This window comes from Leptodactylus fuscus, chromosome 1, assembly GCF_031893055.1.
Source record: "Leptodactylus fuscus isolate aLepFus1 chromosome 1, aLepFus1.hap2, whole genome shotgun sequence".
Lineage (NCBI taxonomy): Eukaryota > Metazoa > Chordata > Amphibia > Anura > Leptodactylidae > Leptodactylus > Leptodactylus fuscus.
The window spans coordinates 240699300-240715229 of record NC_134265.1 but is presented as its reverse complement, the minus strand read 5'-3'; the positions used below and the strand labels follow the sequence as shown (position 1 = coordinate 240715229).

The window sequence follows — 15930 nt, the reverse complement described above, 5'->3', positions numbered from 1 at the left end:
TTGCATACAAATTTTGCTTTGATACCACAGCAAAACCCTGATGTGTTACAAGTGGATTTGCTTCAGATTTCAACCTAACTAAATTCCACATTGCATATCCTCATAAAATACCGTATATACTCGAGTATAAGCCGACCTGAATATAAGCCGACGTCCCTAATTTTACCACAAAAAACTGGGAAAACTTATTGACTTGAGTATAAGCCGAGGGGGGGAAATGCAGCAGATACTGGAAAATTTCAAAAATTAAAATGGTCGGCGTTTTTGGGTGCAGCAGATGTTGGGTGCTGGGGAAGGGGAGGGGGTGTTTTGGTTGTCTGTCTCCCCCTTCCCTGAGCTTGAGGACTGTTTTTACTTCCCCCACTTGGAATTCAGCCTGGCTGAATACAGGGTATCTGCAGTGCTTCTATTAACCCCTTCCCGACGGAATAGGAGCACTGCAGATACCCTATATTCAGTAGACCGGGCACTCTCAGACACAGGGATACCAAATGTGTATATGTTTCACAGTAATTTCTACTTTTCTATGCATTCTAGGGAAAGGAGTGATTTAGAACTTTTATTTTTTTTAAACCTTCTTTATTTTTTTTGCACTATTTTATGAGAGATTCTATATATTGATATTGTGGCTGGTCATAGACCCCCCCCCCTATAAAAAAATAAAAAAATTAAAATACATTTTTTGCTGCCTCGAGTATAAGCCGAGGGGCTTTTTCAGCACAAATCTGTGCTGAAAAATTCGGCTTATACTCGAGTATATACAGTAAGTGAATTCAGCCTAAAAGGTGCAGAAATGTTGCAAATTCACTGCTTTCTCTTTATAAGCTGATGCCATGCTGAATACCGCCGCATGATGAATTCCACCATAACAACAAAAGGTAGCATTCTGCAGCTGAGTTACAATGCACAGCAATGTCCCCATATTCCTGCAAATTATGAAAGGCAGGTTTTTTTTTTATAGATCTCATATGAAGTACCTGTACAACATAGCCAGAGAGACATTTGAAGTTTGGCGGCTGAGGTTTTCCATCTATTAGCACTTCACCAGAGAGTCCGTGAGGATCTTTTCTGGCGGCAAGAACATCCAAAAGCCTTAAGGAAGAAAAGAACCACATCAGATCCTAGAAGCATGGCTTTATTGGCATACAACTGGCTTAATAAATTTTGAATGTGATACTTACGATGATTTTCCACTACCAGTAGGACCCAAAATTGCATTAAGACCAGGTCTCATAATTCCACTGCAAATATAAAGAGAGCAATACAATCAGAACATGTATAGATGAATTCACACATAACAAAACTGGAATGATTTGTCAGCAATGTCTATACAATAAAGAGTATGTTGTGATGAATATATACTGGATTACCAAAACTTTAACTCCCCCATTCTTTACTAGAAGGAACATAGTCTGTCGACATATGTGCTTCAAATTGCTTTTAGTTTTTTTTCTGGATGACTTGACCAAAAATCACACACATATTAAGGTTTTACTCACAAATTGGAAAAGCAAAAATGAATGATACAGTCAATATAACAAATTCTATCACTCACTCTATAACTCAGATACTAATAGGAACATATGTTTTTTCCTATGAAATAACAAAAACCTTCACACGCTCCTCTAGCTCTCACTAATCTGTTATTTTATTATGGACACAAGTCCCATCAATACCATCCCTTAAGACTCCCTGAAGAATGACTTTGACACACTAAGGTAGGCTATGTGGCTAAAGGGGGTTTCCAGCTTCATGATGCTTTACTGGTTGTCCACCGTTCTTCCCCCTCCCCTCCAATTGCAGAGTATCATGTTGTCTAATAGATACTAGTTGCAGTACAGATATCAGTAGTGTTGTCACATCACATACACAACCAGACCTAGCAACAGAGACATGCCATGTCAACATGCCACTTCATTGCTGAAGACTAGAGATGAGCGAGTAGTATTTGATCAAGTAGGTATTCGATCGAATACTACGGTATTCAAAATACTCGCACTCGGTCGAATGCTACGCGGTAAACGCAGTAAAAATTCGATTCCCCTCCCACCTTCCCTGGCGCTTTTTTTTTTACACCAATAACTATGCAGGGCAGGTGGGACAGGAACTAGGACAACGTTGGCATAAAAAAAACAAAACAAACATATACAGTAGAGATGAGCGAGTAGTAAAATATTCGAAAATTCGATTCGAGTAGACCTTAATATTCGACAATTCAATCGAATACCTACTCGAGCGAATACTACTTGCTCATCTTTACTGAAGACCATTATGCAAAGAAGGCAGAGGACTAAAGAATTCAGGATTGGCAGGTGAGTGGTAAAGTGTTTTTTTGGGTTTTTTTTGTTATTTTATACCATTGCCAGTAGTTTGTGAGGGATAGACAGCCCCTTTAAATGGCCTCATCCTTCTTGTTTGCACAGGGCAGTGTGGTGAGTTTATCACAATCTACTCTGACAGCTTTAGGACACCTCCCTGTTATACAATTTACACATAGCACTGGTAGGTCAAAATGCTAAAGCAGATTACAGTAATGATAAGACACCTCTTACCTAGTGAGCAATATTCACTAATTGTTAACCATTGAGATCATAAATATCAACCTAGATGACATAAATACACTGTGATAAATCCTAATGATCCTTCATATCAGATATATCAAATATGGGCAGGTTTCACATTTGTTTTTGTATTGTCCTTAGATGGCCCAATGTAAAATAAGTACACAATCAACCTGCCCAGGATAGTCCTGCTCTGGTCTATTATATGTCCCTCAGACAAAAGTGGCCAGGCTAAAACTGTAATCTCTGTACCCTCTCTACAGATAAACCGCTGACATTACCTTTGCGCACATTACTAGCATGAGTCATGCAAGGGCAACTAAGGAACAACTCATGGACTGCAGAAAAGAACCCATAAATAAAAATAATACTAATCAATAAATGCCTATGATATTCAGAGGGAGTCTGTCACCAGAACCCATCATATCAACCCAGTCCTGCAGATAGGTTATCTGAATCAAACAGTGTTTTTCCCTTGTGATTCGGCACCTCTGTTGCCAAAATGTCGCTGTTATTTGTCAATATGCAAATTAACTCTTTGGAACAACAGTGGCTTTATCACTTACACAGTGTAAGGCTGAGGCCCCACATTGCGGAAATGCTGATTTTGCTACGGTTTTTTGAGCCAAAGCCAGGAGTGGATTGAGCAGAATGGAGAAGTATAAGAACCTCCTATATATTCCCCATTCCTTTTGTAGCCATTCTTGACTTTGGCTCAAAAGACGCAACAAAACAAAGCTGCGTTTCCGCAATGTGGGACTTCAGCCTAAAAGACAAGAAAATACATCCAAACTTCTTTATTAAATCAGGTGCTGAACAACCTCAAGCCCGTAGAAGCGCGGTAGCGCAAAACTGACCATTGCTGCTTGTTTGTACATGGCTATGCCTGGTGGCACCTGATTTAATATACACGTTTGGATATCCAGATTTGCGTACCCCTGTTCTACTTTTCTTCTTTGCATTTGGTTGCTTTATCACTTACTTTTTTGGAGCATTCAGTGCTCCAAACAGCACTTTGCATATTGGCAAAAGCAGTGATATCTTGGTAATGGAGGTGTCAAAACACAAGGGAAAAACAATGTTTGATTCAGGCTATATGTAAGGGTTCTAGTGACAAATTCCCTTTAAATAAAGGTTCATTTCATAATCTTACTCCTAAACACATTAAAAAAAAAAAAATTACACTTGCTTGGTACAATTTTCAGATCCATCCACAGGAATGGATACAAAAATTTTTTTAAAATTTGGAGGTATCAATAAAATATGCACTTTTTTCGTTTGCTGACAACTATTGTACAATTGAAACCATAACTATCCAGCGTTTGTTCATTTTGCTTTTGAGACACTTTATAAAACCAAGAAAGTAAAAATAGTTTTCTTTAGAATTAAAACGGTGCTTGGTAAAAAAAATTTAAAAAATCCAAATCTAGGCACAAAAACAGTGACTCATACAAAAATTGCAGTTTTAAAAAGGAAGTGACACAAGCCAAATCACATACAAATACTATGCGAAGCATGACTGTGCAGAAAGCGTTATGACAAAGCACAAAAAAAACCTACAGTCAGCAAAACCAGCAACAAAAAGCTGCATATGTTAGTAAGGGAAACTGAAATCTGTGGTGTCAAATTAAAGGGGTTTAGGAGAAGTCACAACTAAGATTAGATGGATGGGCTGAGAGATGGATGCAGCTTTATCTTGTCTAGGCAAATTACACCAAGACTGGTTGGTTCCCTGGCTGATAAACTTTTACTAAGGCCTCATTCAGATGGCAATATTCTGGTCAGTATTTTTCATTAGTCATTTTAAGCCAAAACCAGAAGTTAAGTGTAAGAAGAAGAAATGCCAGTCTTTCCATTAAACTTTATCTCTGTGTAGGTTCCATGCCAGGTTTGTGCTTACAAATAGTGATGCAAAATACTTACCAGAATACTGCATGAGGTCTTGTACAGATAAGATAAAATAAGATAAAATAATCCTTTAATAGTCCCACCATGAGGAAATTTGGTGTGTACAATGAACTATAAGACTCCTTGGATCACTACAGCTCTAATGTATGAAAATAGTCACTCGCAAGTACACCATGAGAATAGAGCAATGTTGCGCATGCTCAGCCACCCCATTGTTCACTTTTATAGGATTGCCAGAGATAGCCGTCTCAAAAGTCATCCAAAAATGAATGGAGCAGTGGATAAGCATGTACAACACTGCCTTATACAAACAAGGTTGTTGTGGACTCCTGTTTTCATGACTGCGAGTCGTCCTGTTATTAGTGGGATAATGCCTTTGACAAGGTTGTCCAGGAATTATTTTATATGACCTATCCTTTGAATAGACCACCAATATATAAAAGCTGGAGGTACAAGAGGCGTCCCCCAAACCAATCAGTTTCTTCTGTCGCTTGTACAATACACAATGTGGATCTGGAAGCTGTTGGCTCTGGTCTTTGAAAAGTGGCATTTGTTATCAGTGTAAAAAAAAAAAATTGCCTTTTTTTTAAAAAAATCCAATCCATATAGCAAATGGACCCGGACCTTCCTCAGACAATCTGTCTAGAACAGCAAGAAAACAACACTATAAAATCTATCACAAATCCAGTATATCAAAGTGATGGTAATAAAACTGTGATCACACTATAGCTGACCACTGTATTACAATCAGTTTGTAATTTCCGATCAATGTTATAGCGCTTTTTTTTGTTGTTGTTCTGGACAGTTTGAGGTATGTCTGAGTCAGATAGAACCATCACGTTTTGTTATAGGTATTACACAAAAAAACGAGGGCTAAAATTTTTAGAGTTAGCTCCTCTCTAAGCAACAGAACCACTTAGGACGGTGTGCCTTGCTACCATATGTGAGTGTGTATAGTGACTTGGCGCTGATACTGCAGGGGCATCAGAAACAGTGGGTCCACCTCAAAATCAGCTCCAAATTCATTCCTGTGAACTTACCCTACAATCAAAATAAGGAGGCAATAATAAGGCTTTCTTTTAGTCCTCCAGAGCCAGGACAGGGCAGTCACTTACTTAACATCAGTCAGAATCTGTCTCTTCACAACCTTTCTACAACATATCAATCCGGTCTTTATCTTGACTTTGTAGTTGATATTATGGAAGCTCAAGGTTGCACCCTGTAGCGATCTCTTTGGATTATCCGATGTGCGAAGGCCATTTAGAACCGGCTCCATCATGTGAACCACGGTATGATTATCCTTATCGGCCATGGCAATGTGATCGCCTTCCTGTAGATAGATCAGAGAGCAGATTATGAAGTGACACCTCAGCAAAGAATGTTTAAAGTAATATAAAGTCTTATTCAAGGGATATATGAAGTATTTTAGATAGGAGTTAAACAATTTGGATGAAACCCCAGATTTATCAGATCAGCTGATATGTTCAAGCAATAAATAGTAAATAATAAAATAGAGACATACCAATATATCAATATTTTTTTTTATGGGGGTTAATGTGTGAAGCCGAATTACAAAATGGCCAAAATATTTATATGGACTACAAATAACTTTTAGAGATGAGCGAACACTGCTCGGATCAGCCGATCCGAACAGCACGCACCCATAGAAATGAATGGAAGCACCTGTGACGCCGGCCGGCCGCCGGCAAAGTCAGCGTCACAGGTGCTTCCATTCATTTCTATGGGTGCGTGCTGTTCAGATCGGCTGATCCGAACATTGTTCGCTCATCTCTAATAACTTTCTTTTGTGCCTGAAGTAGGGCCTGATCGAAAACACGCATCAAGCTCCTTACAGAATATGGTAAATAGACAGTGATACCATCCAAACAACAGGGTCATAACTTTCCAAATATTACCTCTAAACCATACAGTGCCATATAATTGAACTAAAACATTACATTTCTAGGCAGTGCCCAAATAATGGTGCAAAATCAATATTACATAAATTAATAATAATGCACATTTCTAAAGGAACCCAAAGGGAGAAGTCCTGAATGCAGCCGCCAGACTCATCTTTCTATTAAACCAACGCACAGATGCATCTACCTTGTGTCAGACACTGTACTGGTTGCCCATCCACTACAGAATACAATATAAAATTATCATACTCACCCACAAATCCTTCCATAGCACTGTACCTCCCTACATCTCCTCCTTCCCCCCAGTGTCTACCACCTTAACCATCCTCTCCGTTCTGACTTAAATTCTCTGTTATCTGAACATCCCACTCCAAAACGTTTCTTGAGCTGCACCGGTGCTCTGGAACACTTTACCCCAGACAATAAGATTAATAATCAAGAACAGCAGCTTCAAAACTGTCCTAAAATTACATCTGTTTAGGCAGGCTTATCAAATAACCTGATCAGATTGTTCTACATCTCCGCACACTACGCTAACGTTTCTTATCCCATTCCATCCTTCCTCCTCTATTCCTTAGAGCTCCATCTAGAAGTTACACTGCTCTCCCTGCACTTAGTATCTATATATTCAAAGATAGTGGCTGGTGACTGGTTCATACAACTTATTTATTCATGACCTTATTTATTAAAAGATGGCTGCACCAGTGTAGCAAACAAGCCCTCTGACCTTTTGTGTCTCCCTATTTCCTCATAGAATGTAAGCTCTTGCGAGCAGGGCCCGTCGTTACTCCTATTGTTTGATATGTTTATTTCTTTGTCACATTGTAATATCTTATATTGTCTGTTCATGTGTCCTCTGATTTGTAAAGTGCTGCAGAATATGTTGTCACTATATAAATAAAGGTATGAATCCAATAATCCATAATCGACAATTATGGTGAGGATAAGGTGACAGAGACACAGGCAGTTTACATATTACTATGCAAACATAAAAATCATTAAGGTTAGGGTCACACAGTGGAAAGTGGAGCTAGATATGAGGCAGTCTTCCACTTCAGATTCCTCTCTAGTTTCCGACAGGCATCGACAAATGGAAATCCAAAGCACAGCAAAGGCATGCTGCATGAAGACTCTGTATCGATTAAGCCTGTCCACGTCATTCTGGTGATCTGCAACTGCATCACAAGAAGTCAGAGGCCTAGTCCATCAGGGAGTCCTGCCTGTGAGAACAGGAAGGATGCCATCTAGCTCATGTGAAGATGGTGTGTGTGCCATATCCTGCGTGCTCTCATCGGTGTATTGCGAAGTCTCTGTTCTGGTATTAAAAAAGCATCTGGTAGTTTCTTATTGGCATGACTACACTAAACTACAAGTACTGTGTGAGATTACCACTGTAAATATGTATAGACCACTCACAGAGCATGCATTCAGGATTCATACGTAGATTCATCATAAGGGCAGCGATTGGGTCCTGGGTTTGAATCCAAGGGCAACATCTTCCTGAAGCTTGTGGGTTTTCTCCGGATAGGTAAATTGACTGCCTGTGAAACAACCGACCCTTGTGGATGAGCGCTGGGACGGCAGCCACTAACTCCACAATGCTCCCTGGTCTTGAGAAACTTTTGTAAAGCACTTTTCTCAATGTCAGAATCTACTACATACATACAGGACACCCAAACTTCATGTAAGCTCTGTACTAACAGTTGTGGTTCTTACCCTGTTTTTAAACATTGTTGAAATACACAAAGCTGAAGGCCGTCATTTCGCAGTGCCAAGTGTAGTGATATCCATCAATTTTTAGAAGTGAAAGTGGCGAACATTCACGTGGCTTCAGCAATGACACGCTGATTCAGCAGAAATGATCTGTGAAACTGCCTAGAAATTCAGCATCTACTCCTTGTGTGCGACTTAAGCAATACTACCATATAAAGAACATCCTGAAAACTGCTACAGGCTACAAATCAACACATGCTATAGGATATATAGAATAATCATTTTCTATTTTTTTGTTACTCTTACAGTAGGTCTTGCATTTTTTTTTTATTACAAGAATTTCAGTGATGACAAGAATGGAGCTCCCTGAGTCTTCTTTGTGTATGGAGAGGATATGCGCATGTAGAACCACCTCGGGGAATTATTATTTTTCTTTCTTTTTTTTTTAAATGATCCATGTAACTGATAAATAATAGAAATTGCCATTTCTCAGATCCTTCAATAGGCAAGTCTATAGTGGATCTGTGAAAACGGATTACCCTCGGATTTAAACTCAGCCGTGAATACATAGTGTTTAACAGTCGAGTGCACGACTTTGTCATGTGAATGAGCACAACCTCAGAGCAGTGGTCCTGCATCTGTGCTGCCTCTCTATTCAAAGTCTATGGGACTGACAAGCGTTATTCCAAGAGTTTACCTCCAAAGGCTGGGGTATATTAAAATGCATTAATTTTCTGCTATGGAGGGAAAAATTGGGATACCCTGGTACACATCAGATGGTCAGTTGGTCCTGCTTAAATCAGTGGGTTCTCATGTGTATGGCTAAGGCTTGGTTCACATCTGCATTCTAGTTCCCATTCGGGGGATCTACTTGGGAACCCCCCCCCCCCCTCCACATAAAAAAGCAGTTACCTTAGAAAACCCGCGGACCCCATAGACTATAATGGGGTCCGTGTGGTTTCCACATGAAAAATGCGAAGAGAAAAGTGCTGCTCGCAGGACTTTTCTCTCCGTATATATCATGCAGATAGGGGAACAGAATCCTTATAAAAAAAAAAAAAACATTGAAAATGGATGTGAATACCATGGTTGTGATTTTGGTTAGTTCTAAATGCTCCATCAATACTATGTGTGAACCTGGCCCAATAATTCTAAAATATATTTAAAACAAATTCCATTAACCTCTTCTATTTCTACAGAGGAAAAATAAAAGAACAGTTAACCATTAACCGTTTCCTATCTGCACATTCTGTCAATCAATAAAATGACAGACTTCACATAAACAAGTGAATGGCTCACCTTGATCTAATACATATTTATATATTATACTGTAGATAGGTTTGTTATACGCCTAAACCATGTAAAAAATCTGCAATACATCCACATGGATCCATGTGTGGATTTAACATGTATTATGTGGATATTAATGCACCAGATATCAATCTGAAAACCCTCACTGACTAGTGTTCACTTTAGTTATGATGCTAATAATGCACAGAAAATCTGCACTCATTCTGCTCTGTGTGAACCTGTGACGTGCTGGTTTTTACATAATCTGGAATACTGTGTTCTGCTATAACCTTTCTTAGTTTATCATGAAATCATTTTTTAAACCAATATATTAATTGATCATTTCACAGATCAGATATAACTAAAGCTGGCGTTACACATTAGACTTTTATCTGCCGAAAAGTCCAATTTTGCCCATATAGGCCAACAATCAGGTATAAAACTACCGCAAACAACTGTTCATGGTGACTAACTTTTGCCTGCTAAAAAACTTCCTGTCATTTTGGATATTTTTGACAGAAAATGTAAGTGCATGGCATGGTCGGCCAAGTTGAGACAATTGTGGGACATACTACGCAGTCATTTTTTTACATTTCTAAACCGACCGTCTGATCGCTAATTTAGTCGTTTATGTTGATGATGGGATCATTAATCAGAACAATCCCATATTCGATTGGTCACATCCAGGCCCATCACTATCTAATGTGTATACACAGCTCTGGTACACATATCAATTGTAGCAACCAGCTTTTAGAAGACGGACATATAATGATGACTGAAAAGTTTTTAGCTGGCTTCACACGCACAACATTTTTCTGAAAGCGCTACCTTTATCATAGTGTTTTTTGTGGTTTTTCACACACTACACGTAAAATGTTTTGCTCTGTTGTATTTCTGCATTGTTTCAGTCAATGGTCAACGCAGCATGCTCTGTATATGGCTTTTCATATTTTTCTCCATATTTTAAAAATACGTGTTAAAATTTAATAGCAAAATATAAATGGAAAAACTATAAAAACATGCCACATACAAATTTATGCTATGAGAAATGCTGAAGAGATTGTGTTAAAGGCTCCTTATAGCTTTGCGTCTTTTGTAGAACCACAGATCTCAGCTTGGAATTACACAACAAGACGACTAAACAAAAGGTGGGGAAAAAAAAGCACTAAATCTTGCCGGACAAGAAAGTACAAAACAGTAGAACAATAGTCAATACAATGTAAAACAGCAGAAGGTTACAAATCCTTTTAGACGTGAATCTACCGTTACATCACCATCCCACATACAGCATTTACTTTACAATTTTTATCACAAAGCTAAACTAGTAAGAAAATACTGTATATAAGTAACCAATTCAATAGTAACCAAATAAAAAAAAAAAAATTCTAGGTATAGCTACTCATATATCCATTCCTGATGCGAGCCAGCTAGAGCAGAGACATGAGGCAGAGTATGGTTACGTGACAAGTAGTAGTCTCAGTCATTGTAAAGGATATTGTATAAGGCAGGCAGGATGGCAGCTAAGCACTTACCTAGTATTAGGACGTGTACTGGCGAAGCTTGTTCTGTATTAGCAGACAAGTGCAGTAATGACTCCAGCTCTGCTGCTCTGCTGTGTGAAGAGACAGTCCAGATAACAAGGGGACATAGACACGTGTGGGGTGGAGACTTCCCATGATGTCACAGGAGAGACAACCCCAGTGGCAGCACACATCCTAATACTCTACATTCTTTGTCGACCATTTACTGATTATACAAGCTGGAAGGAGACATGACATGACCTGTGTCATTACAAAGAGAACTCACCAGCCAAATGTAGCAAGTTTTAGTAACATGTCATAAGATGCCTCGCAAGTATAAAGCTGCATGTAGTGAGCTGCATGGTCAAAAACTGCAGCAAAACCAACACTTGCCATAGTACTGCCATGTGGTGTTCTACTGCACAGATTATACAGGTGAAATACATTGAACCAATGGGGCTGTGGTTTTGCTGGTTCCATGCGGACAGGCCATAGCTGCATCCAGTACATCATGTGGCACTACAGTCAGCTTATTAAATAGTTAAATGTGTTTTGCCCCATATTCCAATACCATATAACAAACCTATGGCAACTACAGCAATAACATTTCACAGCCAAAATTAATCACTTACTATGCCCTTAGTCACTCATAATACGTACATAATCCACACGCATTTTATGCAGATGGAGTGTGCATCCATTCATTTCAATGGACTTGACAGCCAACACACGGCCACATTAAATTCAACGTATCTGTAAAACCCCTATCCACGGACCATCAAAAACTGGAACAAGTGCTATTTTTGTCCATTAATAGAGATGAGCGAACACTAAAATGTTCGAGGTTCGAAATTCGATTCGAACAGCCGCTCACTGTTCGAGTGTTCGAATGGGTTTCGAACCCCATTATAGTCTATGGGGAACATAAACTCGTTAAGGGGGAAACCCAAATTCGTGTCTGGAGGGTCACCAAGTCCACTATGACACCCCAGGAAATGATACCAACACCCTGGAATGACACTGGGACAGCAGGGGAAGCATGTCTGGGGGCATAAAAGTCACTTTATTTCATGGAAATCCCTGTCAGTTTGCGATTTTCGCAAGCTAACTTTTCCCCATAGAAATGCATTGGCCAGTGCTGATTGGCCAGAGTACGGAACTCGACCAATCAGCGCTGGCTCTGCTGGAGGAGGCGGAGTCTAAGATCGCTCCACACCAGTCTCCATTCAGGTCCGACCTTAGACTCCGCCTCCTCCGGCAGAGCCAGCGCTGATTGGCCGAAGGCTGGCCAATGCATTCCTATGCGAATGCAGAGACTTAGCAGTGCTGAGTCAGTTTTGCTCAACTACACATCTGATGCACACTCGGCACTGCTACATCAGATGTAGCAATCTGATGTAGCAGAGCCGAGGGTGCACTAGAACCCCTGTGCAATCTCAGTTCACGCTAATAGAATGCATTGGCCAGCGCTGATTGGTCAATGCATTCTATTAGCCCGATGAAGTAGAGCTGAATGTGTGTGTTAAGCACACACATTCAGCACTGCTTCATCACGCCAATACAATGCATTAGCCAGTGCTGATTGGCCAGAGTATGGAATTCGGCCAATCAGCGCTGGCTCTGCTGGAGGAGGCGGAGTCTAAGGTCGGACCTGAATGGAGACTGGTGTGGAGCGATCTTAGACTCCGCCTCCTCCAGCAGAGCCAGCGCTGATTGGCCGAATTCCGTACTCTGGCCAATCAGCGCTGGCCAATGCATTCTATTAGCCCGATGAAGTAGAGCTGAATGTGTGTGCTTAGCACACACATTCAGCTCTACTTCATCGGGCTAATAGAATGCATTGGCCAATCAGCGCTGGCCAATGCATTCTATTAGCTTGATGAAGCAGAGTGTGCACAAGGGTTCAAGCGCACCCTCGGCTCTGATGTAGCAGAGCCGAGGGTGCACAAGGGTTCAAGTGCACCCTCGGCTCTCCTACATCAGAGCCGAGGGTGCGCTTGAACCCTTGTGCAGCCTCAGCTCTGCTACATCAGAGCCGAGGGTGCGCTTGAACCCTTGTGCACACTCTGCTTCATCAAGCTAATAGAATGCATTGGCCAGCACTGATTGGCCAGAGTACGGAATTCGGCCAATCAGCGCTGGCCAATGCATCCCTATGGGAAAAAGTTTATCTCACAAAAATCACAATTACACACCCGATAGAGCCCCAAAAAGTTATTTTTAATAACATTCCCCCCTAAATAAAGGTTATCCCTAGCTATCCCTGCCTGTACAGCTATCCCTGTCTCATAGTCACAAAGTTCACATTCTCATATGACCCGGATTTGAAATCCACTATTCGTCTAAAATGGAGGTCACCTGATTTCGGCAGCCAATGACTTTTTCCAATTTTTTTCAATGCCCCCGGTGTCGTAGTTCCTGTCCCACCTCCCCTGCGCTGTTATTGGTGCAAAAAAGGCGCCAGGGAAGGTGGGAGGGGAATCGAATTTTGGCGCACTTTACCACGCGGTGTTCGATTCGATTCGAACATGGCGAACACCCTGATATCCGATCGAACATGTGTTCGATAGAACACTGTTCGCTCATCTCTATCCATTAATAAAGGAAGAAATTCTCCCCAGAGGAAAAAAGTAGAACATCCGCGCTTTCCAAAAGAAAAATCTTAATTGCACAAACACACAACACAAAAATAGCGTTTCAGAGATGGTGGAGGATAAAAGCAACCGAGATAATAGCTTTAGTCCTCCACCATCCCTGAAACACTGTTTTTGTGTTGTGTATTTGTGCAATATAGATTCTTCTTTTGGAAAGCGCGGAAGTTCTTCTACTTTTTTCCTTTAGGGAGAAATATCTTCCTTTATTACTTGTTCATTGTCGTGTGGATCCCTGCACCAAGACAAGTAGGAGTTCTGATGCTTTCTGATACACATAGTATCTACAGCGATTGTGACTGCTTGTAAACAAAAAAAAGGTGAGAGTACAACTTGACCACTTCATTTGACATAGTGAGAATGTATTCTTAAACACCGATGGACCACTTTGATCTTTGAGCACCAACATTTACAATTTTTTAACAGTATTACACTATGTTACTATGTAACTTCCTGTGCTCCCCCCTCCTTGTCTCTCTAGCTAAGTTAAACTATCCTTCCCACTGCTAGCCCTTGTTTAGTAACTAATTAAATCCACCCCTCCCTACCCCATTGCATCATACTTACCTATCTTCCGATCTGGGAGACAGCTCCTCCTTTTTTCTTCCCTGCGCAGTAGAGATGGATTGCCAATTCTACTGTGCATGTGTTGCAGTGAACTCCAGACTGCGCAAGAGGAGAGGATGAGCCATTCCCGTACACGGAAGACACAAAAGCATTGATGGGGTTGGGGTTAATTTGTAGTTTATCCCGGACAACCTCTTTAACATCTGACACACGTACACACACGTAGCTTGTGTTCAAAGCAAAACATTCATTTATTTGTGGACATAGATTACAACAATTGATGTGCCATGGAGGGAAAAAATTCTGTGCGTTTACATATGAATGGAGAAGTAGATCATTAAGGACGTTTCTGTCACCAGACCTTCCTCATGCATGATCCATATGGTAACTTTGCAGACTTCCATGGCAATTTTACTTGTTGGTGTTTTTGTGCCCAACTTGATGCAGATTTGTCGAGACCATGTTTTCTACTAAAAAAAAAATCTATAGGAAAACATATGGAAAAAATATGCAACAAGACACCAAGAAAAAAAATACAGTGTACTAAATGTTATTCATAATTTCCTTCTGAATAACCCATAGTAACTGGTAGTAATTTTTTCTTTTTTTCAGAAATGCTGCAAAATGAAAAAACAAAACAAAAAACAAACAATTTTAATGTGCTATGACAGAAGGCACAGCCAACCTCATATCTACCATGTTAGATAAGTAGGGCCGGAACTTTCAATAGCTTGTTATCCAATTCACTAATAGTATGAAGACAAAGGTTACCTGTACTGTAGTCTGCTTACTGCTCCCAGGAAGAGATAAGCTTTGTGAAAATGACTTATACAACTGCTTAGAATTGCACATATCACTGAATGCATAAGGATGAATAGGCAACCTTTCACATAATGAGCTCTATACTGTGTAGTCTAAATATGAAGGAATACTATATATATATACTAGCAGTTACCCGTGACTTCGTCTGCGGGTTGGCGGTGGCGCTGAACCGCTTATATTTCTTGTTCTCCCATGTCTGCCCCCAGTTTCTTGTCCCCCCATCTCTGCCTCCAGTTTCTTGTCCCCCCATCTCTGCCCCCAGTTTCTTGTCCCCCCCATCCCTGCCCCCAGTTTCTTGTCCCTCCCTTCATCTGACCCCAGTTTCTTGTCCCCCTATCTCTGCCCCCAGTTTCTTGTCCCCCTATCTCTGCCCCGTTTCTTGTTCCCCCTTTCATTGGCCCCCAGTTTCTTGTCCCCCCATCTTTGCACCCAGTTTGTTGTCCCCCCATCTCTGCCCCCAGTTTGTTGTCCCCCCATCTCTGCCCACAGTTTCTTGTCTCCCCATTTCTGGCCCCAGTTTCTTGTACCCCCCCATCTCTGCCACCAGTTTCTTGTCCCCCCCCCCCCTTCATCTGCCTCCAGTTTCTTGTCCCCCCCCATCTCTGCCCCCAGTTGTCCCTCCCCCTCACATCGGCCCCAGTGAAGGTGGACTCACCTTGCCACGCTCCCCAGTCGCTCTCACCACTCGCTGCACATCGGTGTCGGGCGGCTGGTGGCGTATAGGAGGCAGAGCGAGGACCGGCATCAGGTTGCTATGACAGCCGGAGCCTCGCTCTGCCTCCCTGGCCTGTCAGGCGTGCGGTTGTATTGCAGCCTAGGCAGGTAGACTGCAATACAGGCGCCGGTATTAACCAGTGCACTGCCGAATACCGGCGCCTGTATTGCAGTGTACCTGCCATACGCAGCCAGCCGCCCGACACCTATGTGCAGCGAGCGAGTGGAGAGAGCGTCCAGGGAGCGTGGCAAGGTGAGTCCAACT

At 41.3% G+C, this 15930-nt stretch overlaps 1 protein-coding gene across 2 annotated transcripts in view; it reads right to left on the bottom strand.

Annotated features, from left to right (window-relative positions):
• ABCG2 (ATP binding cassette subfamily G member 2 (JR blood group)) overlaps nucleotides 1–15930 on the bottom strand; it is a 111646-nt gene that overhangs the window by 17093 nt on the left and 78623 nt on the right. Inside the window, exons 1-4 of one of the 2 annotated variants that reach the window (XM_075285189.1) lie at nucleotides 10924–11006; nucleotides 5585–5799; nucleotides 1182–1241; nucleotides 978–1092 (exon numbers count right to left, since the gene is read on the bottom strand). In XM_075285189.1, the coding sequence (XP_075141290.1) occupies nucleotides 978–1092; nucleotides 1182–1241; nucleotides 5585–5781 (372 nt within the window). In that variant the 5' untranslated portion in view covers nucleotides 5782–5799; nucleotides 10924–11006. Of the gene's footprint in view, nucleotides 1–977; nucleotides 1093–1181; nucleotides 1242–5584; nucleotides 5800–10923; nucleotides 11007–15930 lie in introns of those variants that run through there. The other variant, XM_075285181.1, reaches the window with a different exon arrangement.